The sequence below is a fragment of the Apis laboriosa genome, unplaced genomic scaffold, assembly GCF_014066325.1.
Source record: "Apis laboriosa isolate Shangri-la unplaced genomic scaffold, ASM1406632v1 scaffold34_cov151, whole genome shotgun sequence".
Taxonomy (NCBI): domain Eukaryota; kingdom Metazoa; phylum Arthropoda; class Insecta; order Hymenoptera; family Apidae; genus Apis; species Apis laboriosa.
In genome coordinates, this window is record NW_025222928.1 from 1,272,100 (window position 1) to 1,290,318 (window position 18,219).

An 18,219-nucleotide genomic window follows, 5' to 3' on the forward strand; every position below is an offset into this window, starting at 1 on the left:
AGAAATATCATTTACTTTATTATTTTCACTATTATTTAAATTTTATAATATTATAATATTAAATATTATAAGATATATAAATATATTTCAATATTGAAATTTTTTATTGAAAATAAAATTATATCAAAATTTTTTATTATATTAATAGTAATAATTATTTCTATAAATTTTTTTCACATTTTTTTTATAAATATTATAATTATAATAAAACTACATTATAATATTATGTAAATGAAATTTAAAATAAATATTAAAATAAATTTTTGAATAAATTCATTAATAATTTATTCATTATTGAGGAAAATTGATATAATTTAATTTATGAAAAATCAATATTTTATTATTTATATTTATATCATTACAAAAAATTCAAATTAATTTAATAAATATTATGTACATTTGCTGTATGATATACATTATTAAATTTATCTACTCAATCGTAAAAATAATGCATGTCTACATTCTCGTGAATTTGGTGGCATATATTTGTCATAAAAATCTTGAACAAATTCTTCCACTTTGAAACCAAATTTCTGATATAAAATTAATGCTGGATTAGTAGCTGAAACATGTAACGTAACATCTTTGCCCATACACGTTTGAATTAAATGATACAACATAAATGTTCCTATACCAGATTTACGCCATTCGGGACGAGTTAAAAAAAATGATATATAAGCTTCATTATAACTAACATCAGGAACTAAAATTGCAAATCCTATGACTAACTTTTTATATAAAACCACACATGTGAAGTCAGGATATTGCAAACATTCTGTCACTGAAAAAGTAAAATCTTGTTATTTTTTTTCCTTAAATATATAATGTATATTAAAATATGCTTTCAAAAATCATAATCATGAGAGATAATTTTTTTATATTTTTTATGTTTATTATATTATATTTATTATATTTACTCACAATCAATACCAGGCCAGAAAAATTGATTGCATAAGCTATTAATTGCGGGAATGTGTTGTGGTCTCACATAAGAATAATCAATTGGTGCTATTGGTGGCGTTTTCCATTTTGGATTAGATTTATTGACTTTAATACGAAGCTCTTCCATTACTTTCAACCATAAAGGATGACATGAAGTGTCTCTTCTTATGAATGGTTTCAAAAGTCTATTTGTATATGGACTATGTACAGATGTGGGTTCATTATATCCCTGTAATCTTTGTTCAAACGAACTTAAATCATCGCCAAAAAATCGATCCAAAACTCGGCCAGAATCTTTTAAAGGTTTATCAAGTATTTCTGCTTTACAGCCAAAATTATCGATATCCAGTAGTGGTAAACCATATTCGCGTTTTAATTTTCTTACAGCTATTTTTCGATAAAATCGTCTGATTTCTGAAGATGCACAATTTAGAGTTGATTTATTAACTTGTTGTAATAAATATGTTTCTTGTTGATGTGTCATACGTGGAATTTTTTCTTCTAAAATAAAATTTAAAAATAATTAATGAAAATTGATTATTATATTATAAATAAAAAAATATACGTACTAATATTATAATTTCTTTGCCAGGGCCATGGACGTTGTTGTGTAGTTTTAAATAAAGAAACTGGTAACTGTTCTTGCACAGAACTTAAACTATCATTACTATCTTCTTCATAATGTTCTTCTTCATCTTCCTTTATCTGATCTGTTTTGATATTATTAAGATTTTCTGATACAGTATCTGTAGTGGATGTCCATTCAGATGTAAAATCATCCAGTAATTGTGAAAAATGGAAATTATTAGTCTGATATTGACAATCTCTTATTAAATCAGACAATGATGGTGTATCACTTTGTTCAGTAGACATCATATCATCTTCAATCTCTAAATCTAATTGAAAAATATTATAATAATTTTATAATTTTTTATATATTTATATTATATAAGTACATACTATTTAACTCATCTTCTTCAAGCAAAAGATCAAATAATGTTTTATCAGATTGAACATCTGTTTGTGAATATGTAATATATTCTTGATTTTTTAATAATCCATTTCCATAACCATTATCTTCTCCAACTGAAATACTTGACTCAGATGGAGTTGGACTATTGTGTAATTTATTTGCTATTTTTATTTGATTATTAACTTGTTTTTTACGATCTAATATCATTTTTTCATCTAAAATCATAAATATTATTAATTATAAATATTCTATAATTATATATGAAATCATATATAATATGATTACTTTTAGCAATAAGAACTTCAGGTGGATCATTATCTATTAATCTCCACCATCCTGATTCTCCTAATTCTATTGTTCCTGATTTAAAAAAAATTCCACTATAATGAGAAAGAGTTCCAGATATTGTACCAATCCAATTCTTTTTTCTTTTACTGAAAATAACAAAAATTAATTTATATATATTATAATTTATATAACATAAAAATTGTACATAAATTTTAATTTTGATTAAAATAATTCAACCATTAATATTTTCATATAATATCCTACACTGTCTTCTTAAATAAAAAGTCCCAATTACGATCAACAAATGTACTAATGTCAGATTTCCAATGAAAATATCCTCTTTTGCTAATACCACTTGATTTTTCACGTAAATTATATAATGTTAATATAATGACATTAAGCCAAGGCATTCTATTGCGTATTACTGTTTCTTCACCAAAAGGACTACAATGAGAACAAGTTAAATCAAAAAATACATCTCCTACAAATGATGCTGGAACACTTCCTCGTTTTAAACATTCAATATGAATCTTTCCTGAACATTCATTACAACATAATGCTGGTTTAGTATATGGATCACATAAATGTTCACAATTTTTGCAACATTCTGTTTCTGAATGATCAATAGATTTTGTTTTAAATCTATTACTATTTTCATGATTTACTTCTGCCATTTTTTATTTATATAATAATTTATAAATTCATTATTAAATAGCAATTTTTGGATTCAGATAAAATGGAATTAAATTAAAATATTTTAAATAAAATATTATCTATTATAAATAAATAATTATTTAGATATATTTTTTAATAAATTATATAGGCAACTTTTAGCACTATAAAATTTAAATATTTTAAAACTCTGTATATTAATAATTATTGTTTATATATTGAATATATAGAGGTTATCTTTTTGTATACTGAACAATATTTTTGTACTTCTTTTAAAATTACAATCCGAACAGAGTTGCAAGTGACAAATGGCGGGAAATTTATGAACAAATGTTAACATAAATATGAAAACACACATAGATACATATAAATATAAATTATAAACTTTTTATTCAATATTAATCAATTTGATGTGAACGTAAAAATATATGATTAATCATATTTGTATTAGCGTTTTATCTATAATTTTTAATTTTTTAAAAGTAATAAATGTGTAATTTATACTATAAATAAAAATTTTTCGATATGTTATCTAATGAAATAAATAAATTATTTATATTTTTATAAATATATATATTAAATATAGTGATATTTTCAGCATTGAATGTTAATTTAGCTTGTTGCTATGGGAGTACAAACAAAAAGAGTATAAATTCATAAAAATATATATGTACATATATTCTGTTTATAAAATTTGAAAATTATTTTCTTATTTTTTAATTAAAAAAAAAAAAAAAAGAAAAAGATTTTTCAGAATGATTACTTCTTTACAAAGTAGAGTAATTTATGGGTTGAAGACTGATATAATTTCAAATGCCCATTACATTTCGGATTCAGAAATCTTATATCCTGTTGGAAATGTAATAGCAATTCATAATATTCCCCAATATGAACAAAAATTAATACGATTACCTGATAAACAACAAATAAATATAATTGCAGTTGCACATAACAAGTAAATGTTTATTATTATTATATTAATACTATTTAATATAATATTATATGTTACTTTCTTGATCTTTTTTTAAAAAAGGAAATTTGCTGCAATATGTGAAGTTGGAGAAAAACCTACAATATCTATTTATGATCTTCAAACATTGAAAAGAAGAAAACTTCTTGGAATACCATATGATGCTTCTGATGTAACAAGATTTACTTGCATAGAATTTACTTTTGATAATAAATATATAGTAGCAGTTACAGGAGAACCTGATCAAAATATGCTTTTTTACAATTGGGAAAAAGGAAAAGTAGAATCCAGTTTAAAAGTAGGCATTCCTCAGGATCCATCAGCTATTGTAGAAGTATTATCTTGTAATCCATCAGAAGCAGGAATAGTTGCACTTGGAGGTCTACGCATATTTAAGTTCTTAACTCTTTCTGATTCTATATGGCGGCCATATGGATTTTCTAAAGCAGATACTATATTTACATGTTCTATGACTTGGTTGAATTCCGATAGATTATTGCTTGGAACTTTGGATGGTAGAATACTTTATTTAGAAAATGGTGATTTAAAAAATATTTACAAAATGGCTGATACAGTATCTATGAATCTTAAAATTCGTGAAGAATATGTTATACAAGCAACTAGTTCATTAATAGCCTTAGATTCAATAAAACGAATACCATGGGAAAATAATATTCGTTCTTTAATTGCATTTCAAAGAGGTTTTGCATTTGCCTTTGGGAGAAGAACAATTATACTTTTTGAAAAAGAAAGTGCACATAAATATATAAAAAGAAATATTTATATAATTCCAACTCAACCATCAAAAGAAAAAAACGAAGAGTTATATCAAGTTAATACTATAAATATTAATTTAAGTATAGATCGTTTAGTAATTACAACTGGTTGGCCTCAATTATTTTATGCAAGATTATGGGGACCAGATTTAAATGTAGATCCACAACCGCAAGAATTAAAAATTATAGGTCAAGCATTGCATTTTGGACCTATAATTGATATCTCTGTATGTGCTTGGAAATCAATTTTTATGACTTGTGGACAAATTGATCACAGTGTAAGATTGTGGGATTTTGAATCAAAAAGTTTAATTTTATATAAACAATATGCAGAAGATATTTGTGGAATAGCTTTGCATCCTACTGGTCTTTTTTGTTTAATTGGTTTTAGCGATAAATTACGTTTTATGAGTATATTAATTGATGATTTTTTACCTATGGAAGAATTTTCTATAAGATGTTGCAATACAGCAAAATTTAGTCATGGTGGTCATTTATTTGCCGCTGTTAACGGAAATATTGTACAAGTTTATTCTACTATTGGTTTTGTTAACACATTTATTTTAAAGGGTCATACCAATAGAGTGAAAAAAATATTATGGTCACAAACAGATACAAAACTATTTACATTAGGTGCAGAAGGTACTATTTATCAGTGGGATACAAGTACTGGTCGTCGCTCTGCTGAGATAATTTTAAAAGGAATTACTTTACATGATATTGCTCTTTCTGCTGATGAACAAGTTGTTTTTTGTATTGCTGATGATAATACTATACACGAAATAAAAGAGAATATGGTAACATTTAATTTAATATAAAATTGATTTTATAAAAAAAATAGAAAACTATATATTATACATTAATTACAAAACTACATATATTACATTATATATTATTCATATTAGATACGAAAATATCATTTTCCGGATGCAAATGCATATTTTATGATATTAGGAAAAGAAGATCAAGCTTTCTTCTTTGTTTGTCCTGGTGGTTTCATTTTATCAATAAAATGTCCAATACAAGAACCAATACAGTCTTTAAGTTTTCATATTCATTCTGCTGATATTACAAAGGTAGATAGGCATATTAGAAGATCTAAACATGTAAGATATTTTTACTATTGACATTTTATTTTTTTTAGATTGCTCTTTCTTATAATGAACAATACTTAATATCTGTTAGTATAGATGGTAGTTTATGTATTTGGAAAGTAATTTATCCTGAAGGAAAAGGAAAAATTGGAAAAGAGATTGCATATACAAACGAAGTATTAATTAATAAAGATGATCTACAAGAAAAAATACAAACGATTATAGATTTGAATGTTAGGATGAGAGAATTGGAAACTGAACACGCATATAAAATGCGTCAAATAGAAGTAATACATAATGATAAAGTTAGAGATATACATCAAGGTTATTGTGAAGCTATTGAAGAATTAAGAGCTAAAATAAATAGATTACAAGAAGATCACAAGAACGAATTGAATACAATAAATGTAGAAATACTTAAAATGAAAGAAGAACATGAAGACACAATGAAACAAATGGAAACGAATTATAATGCTAAACTTATTACAGAATATGATAGATATTTAGAACTTGAAAATTCAATGAATCTTATGCGTCAAAATTATGAAAAACGTTTAGAAGAAGTAGAAAGTCATGGTGTTGAAGAATTACAAAAAGCAACAACTAAATATGAGGGTCTTCTTCATGAGAAGAAATTACAATTAGAAGAAACTCAAGATGAAATGATTCAACAGATACGAGTACATGAGCAAATGATGACGCAAATAGAAGATGACGCTGATAAAGAAATATTAGAATTGAAAACAAATTATGAAACATTTTTGTATGAAGAAAAGCAGATAAATATACGGTTAAAAGGAGAGACTGGAGTATTACGCAATAGATACATATCTAGTTTGAAAGATGTTGAAGAATTGAGAAGACAAGTACAACGATTTCAGAACGAATACGGATATTTTCAGAAAACCATTCAAGAATTGGAAAAAGATAAAGATGATCTAAAAATAGAAATAAATGAAAGAGATACTACGATTCAAGATAGAGAACGTCAGATATACGAATTAAAGCGAACGAATCAAGAACTTGAAAAATTTAAATTTGTTTTGAATTACAAAATTATAGAATTGAAAAATCAAATAGAACCGCGAGATCGAGAAATTAAAGAGCTTAAAGAGAAAATTCGAGATATGGAGACAGAACTTGTAAACTTACATAAAACTACTATCAGTTTAGAATTGCAGTTACATGAATTGAGAGAAAAATTAGGAGCTTCAAGGCGTGAACTTCAATATGAAATACATCGTAATAAAAGATGTCAACAACTTTTGAAAAAAATACGAATAGATTTGCTCGACGCTTCGGGACTTGTGCAAAATCCACAGGCGTTAAAAACTGCTATAACAAAATTATATCATAAGTATAGTTCAAGCGATGAATTTTTGCGTACTCGTAAAGCTGATTTAGATGCTCAATGTGAATTTATAAAGCAGAGAGATCATTTAGAGAGAACAATAGCTTCTCTTAGAAAACAAGTTTTCCAGGACAAAGAAATCAATGGTAAAGATATAGATAAAACAGTGGAAGAAAATATTATTTTAATTACAGAGTTAAATGCTTTAAGAGAAGAATTAAAAGATGCAAGAAAACATATTATGCATATGGAAAGTCTATTAGGTTACAAAATGAAAGATATGAAATCATCAGAAGCAAAGAAAAAATTGGAAGAAGCATGTTATGGACATGAAAAATTGCGAATTGAATACAAGTCTCAAATGCAAGAATGTCAAAATATAATAATTGCTTTAAAAGAAGATATGTATAAGTTGATAAGCAAGATGCCTTGTGAAGAACTAGAAACAAAAATAACTTTTTAAATGCACGTATCATGTATAAAAAAATTTCTAAAAAAAAATTTATAATATATAGTATATCATATGATATTCTACCATAAATTATTTATTTAAACAGTAAAAATATCAATAATAAAATAGAACAAAGAAATATAAATGTCTTAATAATAATTACCAACACAGTATTCTTATTTAAAAATATTATATTAGAAATAATTGATTATTTAAAGAGCAAATGGAATAATAGCTTTTCTAGTTTTTGGATATTGAGGAAATTCTCTTTTATATGCTTTATGTTTTCCTATTGCCCAAACAGTCATTTGATATGCACCAGCAATAGTAAAGAATCCAGCTGAAAAAAAAATATAATTATATATATATATATTGAAAAGAAATATGATAATATTGAAAAAAATATATAATAATAATTTTTTTGAAATATATTTACCTGGAAGACATGAAGTCATAATGGTAAAACCAATCCAACTACCAATTTCATAAGTGTAATTTGGACATGATACAAAATTAAATAATAAAGTAAAAAGATTATTAGTGGGTAGTGGTATTTTTCTTATAGTACTTCCTGCTGGTCTTAAGTCTCTTAAAGCTAAATGGATGCTTAGATTTCCCAATTCACAAAGTACAAATATAACTAATCCAAGAAGAAATTGAAATTGCTTTGGAGCTGTATACCAAGGATGATTCACATGATATGCTACATACATAGCAAAAATCCAATAATATGAACAATTCTTAAAAAGATTACGCAGTGGCATTGTTGCATGACTAAACCTATGGACAAACAATGTTTCTAGAAGTCTTTTTGCATAGTGTATACTCCAACAAATGGCTGCCACACTGAAACAATATTTTTTAAAGTTTTAAGTTTTGATAGTCTAACTTTATACAAATGTATTTGTTTGATTTCAAGATTTTGTGTCCACCAGTAATTTTATTTCAATTTTAAATCCTTTAAATCTAACTTTTTTAGAGGTTAAAAGTGATGTAGATAAGTTATCAATATCTATTAGATCATTTATCTGTTTGACATTTGACTTGTGGAAAAGATAATAAAATTTTAGAATAAAAATTCTAATGAACTTGCTTGCAAAAATATTTAAAAAGTCAATATTAAAATTATATTTAATTTCATAATTTTTCATTGAATTTATATAAATTTATCAAAAAGAATGTATTGATTATTATAATATATATTAAATAAACTTACTGAACTTTATCATCTACTTTAGATTTAGTTATGTCACCATAAAAAATCCATGGACGCTGATATATCCATAGATATAGAATTAATGGACCAGCATATTCCACTAAAAATACAGTTTTCCAACTAATTTGAGGTCCAAGATCTTTGAAATATAATTTTCCTCCATTAGAAATTGATAAATTTTTTAAATTTTCTGAATCAGGTAAAGCTTTTCCTTTAACATCTAATCTTAAGCTTTGTCTATGAATATGTGGTGCTTTTTTTAATTTAAATAATTCTTCCTTTATTTCTTGTATAGTTGTATTAGATTTCACCTAAAAAGATACATGTTACAAAAAAAATTTCTAATTATAAATTTAAATTTAAGTACATTATTACAGATTCATGTATATTTTATCATAGATTATTACGTATTGAATATTAAATATATTATATATTATATAAATATCTGAACTGATCAATAATATAATTTAATAAATTTATTGTAAATTTTGAGTAAATTAGAATATTTTATTTTTATTTATTCATTACTTACAGATAGATTTGCTATTAATTTTGATGATTTCGCGGTCAATATTTGAATCTAAAAGTATAAAAAACTATATTGAATTGTGTACGTGAATTGTGATATGAATTCACTTATTATTAATTTCAATATTTAAATAAATACCTCCATTATGATTATTCGTTTGTCCGGTATATTGTAGTGCTTTATTATTTGATTGGAATTTTGTAACTTCACTACTTAATACATTCAATTTATACGATACCTTAAACAACCGAGTCACTACTATCTCGAAAGTCGAAAGTACTGTAATACTGCGTCAGTGATCACATGGAACTGTATAATACGGCGCTTTAATCGCTTTATTGTACAAAGTTCAATCATTTTCCGATGACCAATGAATTTCTTCCATGCTTACTTTTAAAAATAATATTCGTAATATTAATGAAAAACGTCATAATATAAAAAGTGAATTTAAATCGAATAATTTACATTTGTTAGAATTCTTATTTATTGAAGATATAATAATTTTTTAATTGAAATTTAAACCGAATAATGCAAATTACATTTTCTCTTTATATAATATTTATTCTATTGAAATATTTTATCGTTAACAGATTATTATGATAAAATTTAACTATAAGAAAATTGAAAATTGAGATTCGTATGAAAATAATAGAATTATAAAAAGACATCTACATAAAGATTCTAATCATTATGTGTGTTAAATGACAACATATATATTATACAAACAATTTTAATAAAAATTCTAATAATAATATTTATAAAAGATGTTAGAATTAATAAAAATATATGTGAAAATCTTAACCTTTTTCGCTAAAAAATTTTATAAATTTTCTATGGCCGAAAATATTGTCATTACAGATAAAAAGTATAATAAATTTACTATAACATAAAATTTTGCGTTCCGCGTTCTGAAATACTGCTAATAATATTAATAATTATAACCATAATGTAAATAAAAATATTTTTGAAATTTGTATTTGACAAATTCACCTATATATATAAAATATGTATATATATGTATAACATATATAGAAATATATGTAAATATAAAATAATATAAAAATAAAAAATGTACAATCTTCTTTAAAAAAAAAAAATCACAAACTTTTTTAATTTTGTTTAAGAAGATTAAATACAGACAAGGAAAGAAAATAATGGGAGAGGAACAAAGATAGATACAAAATATTGAAATCAATATCATATATAAAATATCGAAAATGAAATATAAAGATAATAATAAGAAAATAACGAAGATAGAAATAAAGTAAAAATTGAAAAACCATTATTTACTTATTTTATAAAGAAATCTTTCTTAAAAATCTTTAAATATTATCGATTAATTATTTTCGATAAGCTGTTGCTACAGTATTTCTATTTTATATTAGAATTTGTAGATTAAATGTACTAGACAAAGAGAAGAAATAATAAGAAAAAGATAGAGATATGATAAAAATATTGAAATCAGCGCCATCTTCAGAGTGCCGCAAATGAAACGGATATAAAGAAAGGATAGAGAATAGAGAAACAAAGATAGAAATAGAATAAGAATTGACTATCAGCGCCATCTCTTGAATACCAAAGATATCTCTTCAAAGATAGAATAAGATAAGAAAATAAGAATTGGTACCTAGCGACATCTCTTTAAAACATATTGAAACTTAAATATCTTTAGTATTTAAGAGATAGCGCTAACTGTCAATTCTTTTACATAGAAATAGAATAAGAATTAGGACTTAGCGACATCTCTTTAAAACATATTGAAACTTAAATGTCTTTAGTATTTAAGAGATGGCGTTAACAGTCAATTCTTTATATATAGAAAAAGAACAAGAATTAGGATTTAGCGACATCTCTTTAAAACATATTGAAACTTAAATGTCTTTAGTACTTAAGAGATGGCGTTAACAGTTAATTCTTTTATATAGAAATAGAATAAGAATTAGGACTTAGCGACATCTCTTTAAAACATATTGAAATTTAAATGTCTTTAGTACTTAAGAGATGGCGTTAACAGTTAATTCTTATTCTATTTCTATCTTTGTTTCTCTATTCTATATCCTTTCTTTATACGTTTCATTTGCGGCACTCTGAAGATGGCGCTGATTTCAATATTTTTATCATATCTCTATCTTTTTCTTATTATTTCTTCTCTTTGTCTAGTACATTTAATCTACAAATTCTAATATAAAATAGAAATAGCAATGTAGCAACAGCTTATGAATCGATAATATTTAAGGATTTTTAATAAAGAAATAATGATTATCATATTATTATGTGTCATATATTTGATATGTACATATATTTTATATATGTATATTTTTGTATTTATTATATATATATTTGAAATTTTCTATACATTTTTTTCTACATTTTTATATTTTTTTCTATGTAATTTTTGATATAATATGATAGCTTATATATAGAGAGATATATAAAAGATATAAAAAACAATTAATAGTATATTAGATTACATATGTAGATTTAATAATTGAAAAATTATTAATAATAGAAATGGATTACCTTCGATCTACAGGTAATTACATAAAATTATTGAAACGATAGTTCGTTTCATCCGAGGGAGAAATGAAATATTTTTTTAATATTTCGATATTAATTTGGTCGATACAAATCATTTCTTTAAATTACACCGGTAGCTTTCCTGTACTGGCCAAAATGTTCCAAGTATTGTTGTATCGTATCCAACGGTTGATAAATATCGTTCATTCGATTCTGTAAAATGAACAAATCAATCATATCTCCATCCCCATTTTCATTATCTCCTTCTTCAAATATTCTTTCCCTTTATAACGTTACATTGGAAATCCTTTCATTACCTGTAAATATTGCGGTGCTTGATTGGACACGGTGGAACCGAGGAAACCTTGCAAAAATTCACGGATCAATTCCCATGCACTTCCGGGAACGACGCAAGGCCTATATTCCACCTAAAAAATCCACAAATAAATAAAAACAAGGAAGACAACAATTTTACATTCAGAATCGTGCGTGTGAGAAATCAAAATTTTTTTCACAAAATAGAGGATCTCTCCTTTTTTTCATACAAATTATCTTTTCCAATACAAATTGGAAAAGAAAGCAAATGGAAATAAACTGACAAAATTGTAAACGTGATTCGATCGGAAGTCTCGTTCCGCGCCATCAGGCAATAGTAGGATATGTCCGCCACGAAGAAAGCGTGAGCTCGAATGACTTTCGGTTTGGAGCACATACGTCAACCATCGACACGCTTTTCTCGTTCGACGAACTCGTTTAGCAAGTAATTCCCTGATCGAAAGCGCTTCGTATGATTATCAGATTATATATATATATATATATATATATACATATATAGAAGATGAAGAGAAGAATTTCTATCTTCGTTTCGTTTCACGCTTAATGAAAACTTAAATTGTCCTATAACTTAATATAACTTAATAATAAATAAATTTCGATCGATACTTGCTGTTCCACGAATGTATCAACACTTTTTTACCGACAAAGAAATGCGATTTAAGAAGAAGAGAAAAAAAACGTCACAAGAAATAGTACACGTTGTGAGTGGAAAAAAATGACACGAGGAAAAATATTATCGACTATGGAATGTATAAATATTATAATAGAAAATGGCGTGGAAAGATGTGTAAGAGAATGAAACAACGTGTCCTCCGTTTCGATAAGAATTGGATCGTAAGAAGAATCGATCGATCGCCCTTTTCGCTGCTCGTTTCTCTTTTCTTCGCGTTCGTTGATCGTTGAGATTGCGCCCAGTGGCGTCAAAGGCGTCGAATCGGCCATCGCTTTCATCGATATCGATTCGAGAAGGGAAGATTCGCCATGGTTCCTTCAAAATCTTCGATCGAAGGAACCGATTTCGATATCCCTTTTCTGATTATTCCCGATATCTTCGTACGAAATATTTCTCTATATGCGCGATTCCTTCAAAATCCTTTTCATCTTATCCAATAAATTGAATCAACACACGAAAATTATAATTGATTCGATTAATTAGTCTTCTTCTTGTTCCCTTCGAAGAAACGTATCCATCTATATATATGTATATATCTTTGGAGATTTGTAGTATTCATCGAATAAATAAATCGACGATAGCGGAAAATTCCAAATTAGATATTTAAACGAACGACAAAATATATCGCGAATATAAATTTTTCGAAAAAGAAAAAAAGATTAGCATGGAAGGAAAATATTTCGTAATTTTTCTTTCCTTTTTTTTCTTCTTTCTTTTTTCACGGAATAAAGGAAGAGAGGCGAGAGCAAGATGGCGTGAGTTAGTGTCGTGCCACGGCGCGCTATTTTCTCCCAGGAAATTAATGGGCGAATCGGGGTTTATCGTAACGTATTCGACGTCCTGGTGGAGTACAAACAGCGCTGTTACCGATACGAATGGCCGTTGGATCGGTCCAAGGATCGTTTCCATTGGTCCAGCGTCTTCCTCTGCGCCATTTTTCACCTCGTAGAAACGGAAGTTACACCTAGTAGTATTGTCGCGGTCGACCACCACCAAACTCTTTCCACCGAGAGAGAAACATTCTCGTCTTGAGAAACAACGGCTACGAATACGACACGGCTTCGAATATGTGTACAGTCTTTTACTACGAGAGAGAGAGAGAGAAAAAAGAAAATTTAAATCGTTAAACTTTACTCTTACTCGAGAATCATCGTTAAGAAATTTTGTATCACGATTATATAACTTTGAAGAAAAGTTGAATTTCCATTTAATTCGACGAAAATATCGGCTCCAATAATTTATGGGGGTTAATTAGATTTTAGTTGGCAGTCATTTAGCCGGATACAGAGGTGGATACCCCGATCGCCGGAAACCAAGCGCGGCGACAGTTGGCCCGATCGTCATCGAGTTGTATCTCGCACCGACTTTATAACCACCATAAATAATGATAATGCTCGCGCGCGTATTAACTAGTTTTGATTACTAGATTCGTTAATTCAAATCGATCGCCGGAACGATTGTATCACTCGATTATCAGCTAACAAACGATCGCTTCTGCATCCACATCAGGAACAGGATTGCGTTGCATCAATCATGAAACGTAACGTTTTAGATTTTTATAGCAATATTAACTGCTAATGGATAGCATTATTTATTAATCGCAACAAAAAAGAGAAGAGAGTTAAAGGTGAATAACCAAGGGTGGTTAAAAAGTAAGTAAGTTTTTTAGTATCTACTTTGGAATAAATTTGAGCAACGCTTCTCCCTGTAAGTATCGACCAGTTGCAGCACCAATTCGTGCGAATGCATTGAAGCAAAATCCTCGTGTGCGACAGGAGAAGAATAGGAATGCGTGTTTCACCGAAATTCAATTTTTATTAACCGTCTGTTAAAACGGTTTCAATCCTAATAAATAGCAAATCGCGCATTCGTCACACATCCTTCTTCCCTCCCCTCTGGATCCAAATCGAATTTCTTTCAATCTCACTTTCGTCGAGAGAATTTGATCGAAATGGAACGAAACGAACGGAAGAAGATCCCGGGTTCCTCTATGAGAATGTTCGAAGGATCGATAGATCCAGAATTCAAATACGAAATTCTATCATTCTTACATTTTTGATTAATCTCCAATTAAGGAAAATTTGCTCCAAAATAAAATATTCGCAAATATTTCCATACAAAAATGTTGAGCAACGATCTCTGCCTTCCTCTCGTTTCTTTACAACATTTCATCAACTTTCATCTGTTCATTCTGAGAAACAAACGTTGAAAAGACGTCTTCCACGTTCGCTCATCAACACGATTTCGCGATCAACGTACGAAGTCTCTTGACAGGTGGACCCGTCAATCGATATTGCGAGCCCGTCACGTGATCGACAAGGAAACAGCGCAGGCTATTTCGCCAATTTCCAAGTTAATAATCGCGAGTTAATTAACCTACCCTTCGAGATTTCCCTTGGCAACAATCTGCGCTGGTCGACTCTTCAACGAGTTTCGCGAATATCAAGGAGATCTGCCGCGATTATTAATCCGACCGAATATCTCTGCCCGGTTCTTTCTCGACCGGTGCGAAAAGTTTCGAAACTAGAGAAACGAGATAGACAAGCGGGATACCCGTCCTTTCTGGATTATTTCACGAGGTTAAAGTGTCTCCTTGGAAGAATTAAAAATTTAATTTGTATAATCGTACGAGATATATACAAATTTCGAAAAGATTTGAGAAGTCCTCCTAGAACTCAGCAGGGATTATTAAAAGGAATCGATCCAAAATATATCGATCCTCTGGATTATTTCACGAGGTTAAAGTGTCTCCTTGGAAGAATTAAAAATTTAATTTGTATAATCGTACGAGATATATACAAATTTCGAGGAGTGATTGAAAAGATTTGAGAAAGTCCTCCTAGAATTCAGCAGGGATTATTAAAAGCGATCGATCCAAAATATATCGATCCTCTGGATTATTTCACGAGGTTAAAGTGTCTCCTTGGAAGAATTAAAAATTTAATTTGTATAATCGTACGAGATATATACAAATTTCGAGGAGTGATTGAAAAGATTTAAGAAGTCCTCCTAGAATTCAGCAGAGATTATTAAAAGCGATCGATTCAAAATATATCGATCCTCTGGATTATTTCACGAGGTTAAAGTGTCTCCTTGGAAGAATTAAAAATTGTTGGAGACTGTCAATATTGTTTAATCGAGATATATACACGTTTCGAGGAGTGATTGAAAAGATTTGAGAAAGTCTTCCTAGAATTCAGCACGGATTATTAAAAGCGTGAATCAAAAGCGAAATATCGAACGATATTTTGCCGATATCCTAGGATAATTATAAAATTAGATGCATAGAAACTTAAAATTTTCAACATCCTTACCTCGACCAGGACGCCTTTGAAGTTCTGATTAATCGTCACGCTTCCGAGTTTCACGCAAAAATCGCCAATCTCGAACCTGGGCCCCTTCGACTCCATCTTCTGCATCTTGTTCGTGTACACGCTCGAGATTTTGTACATCAACAGATCGAACAGGCCATCGGCTATCAACGGGACCACCTTGTTGCCCGACTCCAGGATCGCGAACGCGGATGCCGGCTGCTCCGAGTTGTGGAGAACGTGAAGAGTCCGTTGGACACCTGTGAACGAGACACATGGTCGAGTTATCGTCCACGAAAAAGAAAAAGAAGAGGAGGAGGAGGAGGAGGAGGAGGAAGTTTCCTCCGGAAGAGATAGAAGGTGGAATCCACTATCATGGTGGTTAGCATGCGCTTCCCTCTGTTTACAACGCTCGAGCTAAACTTGGAAGCAACTTCGAGTCCCAACTTCCATCCAAATGTACATTGCACACGTGAAAACTTATCGGGATCTCTCGTTTCACGATAAATTTCCAATTTCCCTCGAGGCTCGAGTTAAAGGGAACTGAACTATCCACGGTTCGATTTTCTGAGGCTTCTTCTTCTCAGCTCAGAGGAAAAAAAAAATTTGGCAAAGTATGTTTCCTCCTGATTTTTGTCTATTTGATTAATCGTTACGTTAAATATTTGTCATTGTGATAATTTCATTTTTTTTTTTTTTTTTAAGGAGGAATATGTAAGAGATGTAACAATTCCAGTTAATCGAGAATGGACGGGGAGCGCGAATAATTATGGAGAACACGGGAGGAGATTTATCGATTCTACATAATTTTCGCGTTTCAATTAGTTGGTTGGATGTAAACAATTATACCGGCGATCTCGCGTAATATACGTGGGGAATTAAAGTCGATCAATTGAAATCGACAGACGATGATAATGTAGTTGGAGTTTGATGAGAGGCGAATAATAAAATCGGGCGGAAAATTGAGTTATGAGCGAGTGAAATGGAAATCTGACAGATTTGAAAGCTATACATTTCGAAATGGGATTACTTTACCGTTTTCGAAATTGAAATTAACGTGACGATGTATTTTATCACGTAGATAATACGATGCTCGTAACAATATAACATTCTCATTCACGTTCGAATATATTTTCTGAAAAAAAAAAATATCCACTTGATCTCTTCTTGAATAGTAAAAAAAAAGTATCAATCAAAAAAAACACTAACAAAATCCTCTTAAATTTCTTTGAAATGAAAAATCTTTAATGCAAAGTCTTCTTTAGACGAGCAGAAAATATTACATATTTTTTTCTTTTCTGTACCAAATTTTCTCCTGATGATGCATAAATACACTTTTTCATATGTTTTTATTCTATATAGCTTCTCTTCGCTCTTTACTTTCACCGAACTCTGCTAGATGGAGTTTTATTTAACAATCTCATTTTTTGCAATTACGCATCCCCGTTCTCAACGCGTATACACCCATACATATACATTAATTCCAGCGGCTTTTCCCCCTTTCGAAACAAAATTCTTTCACGTGGGTTTTTACCCACCACGTCCCAACGTTCCATCGCTCTTTGCGATGACACGATTCTCTCGAGCTCCACGATCGAAAGAAAAATTCGTTTCGGGGCAATTTCTGGATCGGGTCTCGAGAGAGGATTAATATGATATCAGGCAGGCAGAGAGAAACGTAGGACGTGCGAACTCCGCTGAATATTCATAATTCGTCCAACGCAACCCCCTCGCCTGGTTCGCCCACCGTAATAGCAGGCCATGGAAGCGCATGAATTATTTATGGGGCAAATTATAACGCAACCTCTACGCGCCGGTCAAATGACAAAATTCTTAATTGCGGATCGTGGGACCCGCGGACAGCTTTATGTCCTTTAATTGTACACCACTTTGCGCCCTTATTTATCGCCACGCGTTCAATTTACCATCGTAAATGCCCTTCCACTCGTCCTTATCTTTTCCTAGATACTTCCTCTAAGATTCTAAACTTCTAGAGAGAATAAAACATTTTTTTTCATTTATACTTGATCCAATTGCCCATCACACAGGACACGAAATGAAGAAGAAGAAGCATGTCGGTATATCGACGAAGAACAGTATTTTCTCACTCGTCATCTTTG

General features: G+C 29.1%; 4 protein-coding genes across 5 annotated transcripts in view; 1 reads left to right on the top strand and 3 right to left on the bottom strand.

Moving 5' to 3' along the window:
* Nucleotides 1-355: 355 nt before the first annotated feature.
* On the bottom strand, nt 356-2,944 carry LOC122714997 (cysteine-rich protein 2-binding protein). Its single transcript, XM_043936853.1, has 6 exons — nt 2,468-2,944; nt 2,201-2,349; nt 1,903-2,130; nt 1,512-1,838; nt 922-1,443; nt 356-781 (listed from the first exon to the last, which is right to left on the bottom strand). The coding sequence occupies exons 1-6, from the start codon at nt 2,875-2,877 to the stop codon at nt 426-428; spliced, it is 1,992 nt and encodes a 663-aa protein (XP_043792788.1). The 5' UTR covers nt 2,878-2,944; the 3' UTR covers nt 356-425.
* Nucleotides 2,945-3,630: 686 nt separating this feature from the next.
* On the top strand, nt 3,631-7,580 carry LOC122715183 (cilia- and flagella-associated protein 57). Its single transcript, XM_043937148.1, has 5 exons — nt 3,631-3,654; nt 3,713-3,735; nt 3,909-5,418; nt 5,527-5,697; nt 5,766-7,580. The coding sequence occupies exons 1-5, from the start codon at nt 3,631-3,633 to the stop codon at nt 7,527-7,529; spliced, it is 3,492 nt and encodes a 1,163-aa protein (XP_043793083.1). The 3' UTR covers nt 7,530-7,580.
* Nucleotides 7,581-7,690: 110 nt separating this feature from the next.
* On the bottom strand, nt 7,691-9,556 carry LOC122714998 (very-long-chain enoyl-CoA reductase). The gene is made up of 5 exons (XM_043936854.1): nt 9,401-9,556; nt 9,266-9,313; nt 8,734-9,044; nt 7,954-8,363; nt 7,691-7,857 (listed from the first exon to the last, which is right to left on the bottom strand). Exons 1-5 carry the CDS (start codon nt 9,404-9,406, stop codon nt 7,730-7,732), a joined length of 903 nt encoding a protein of 300 aa, XP_043792789.1. The 5' UTR covers nt 9,407-9,556; the 3' UTR covers nt 7,691-7,729.
* Nucleotides 9,557-11,707: 2,151 nt separating this feature from the next.
* LOC122714884 (mediator of RNA polymerase II transcription subunit 20) overlaps nt 11,708-18,219 on the bottom strand; it is a 113,036-nt gene continuing 106,524 nt past the window's right edge. For both annotated transcript variants that reach the window (XM_043936639.1, XM_043936638.1), the window contains exons 3-5: nt 16,103-16,359; nt 12,097-12,207; nt 11,708-11,992 (exon numbers count right to left, since the gene is read on the bottom strand). In XM_043936639.1, the coding sequence (XP_043792574.1) occupies nt 11,900-11,992; nt 12,097-12,207; nt 16,103-16,359 (461 nt within the window). In that variant the 3' untranslated portion in view covers nt 11,708-11,899. The remainder of the gene's footprint in view (nt 11,993-12,096; nt 12,208-16,102; nt 16,360-18,219) is intronic.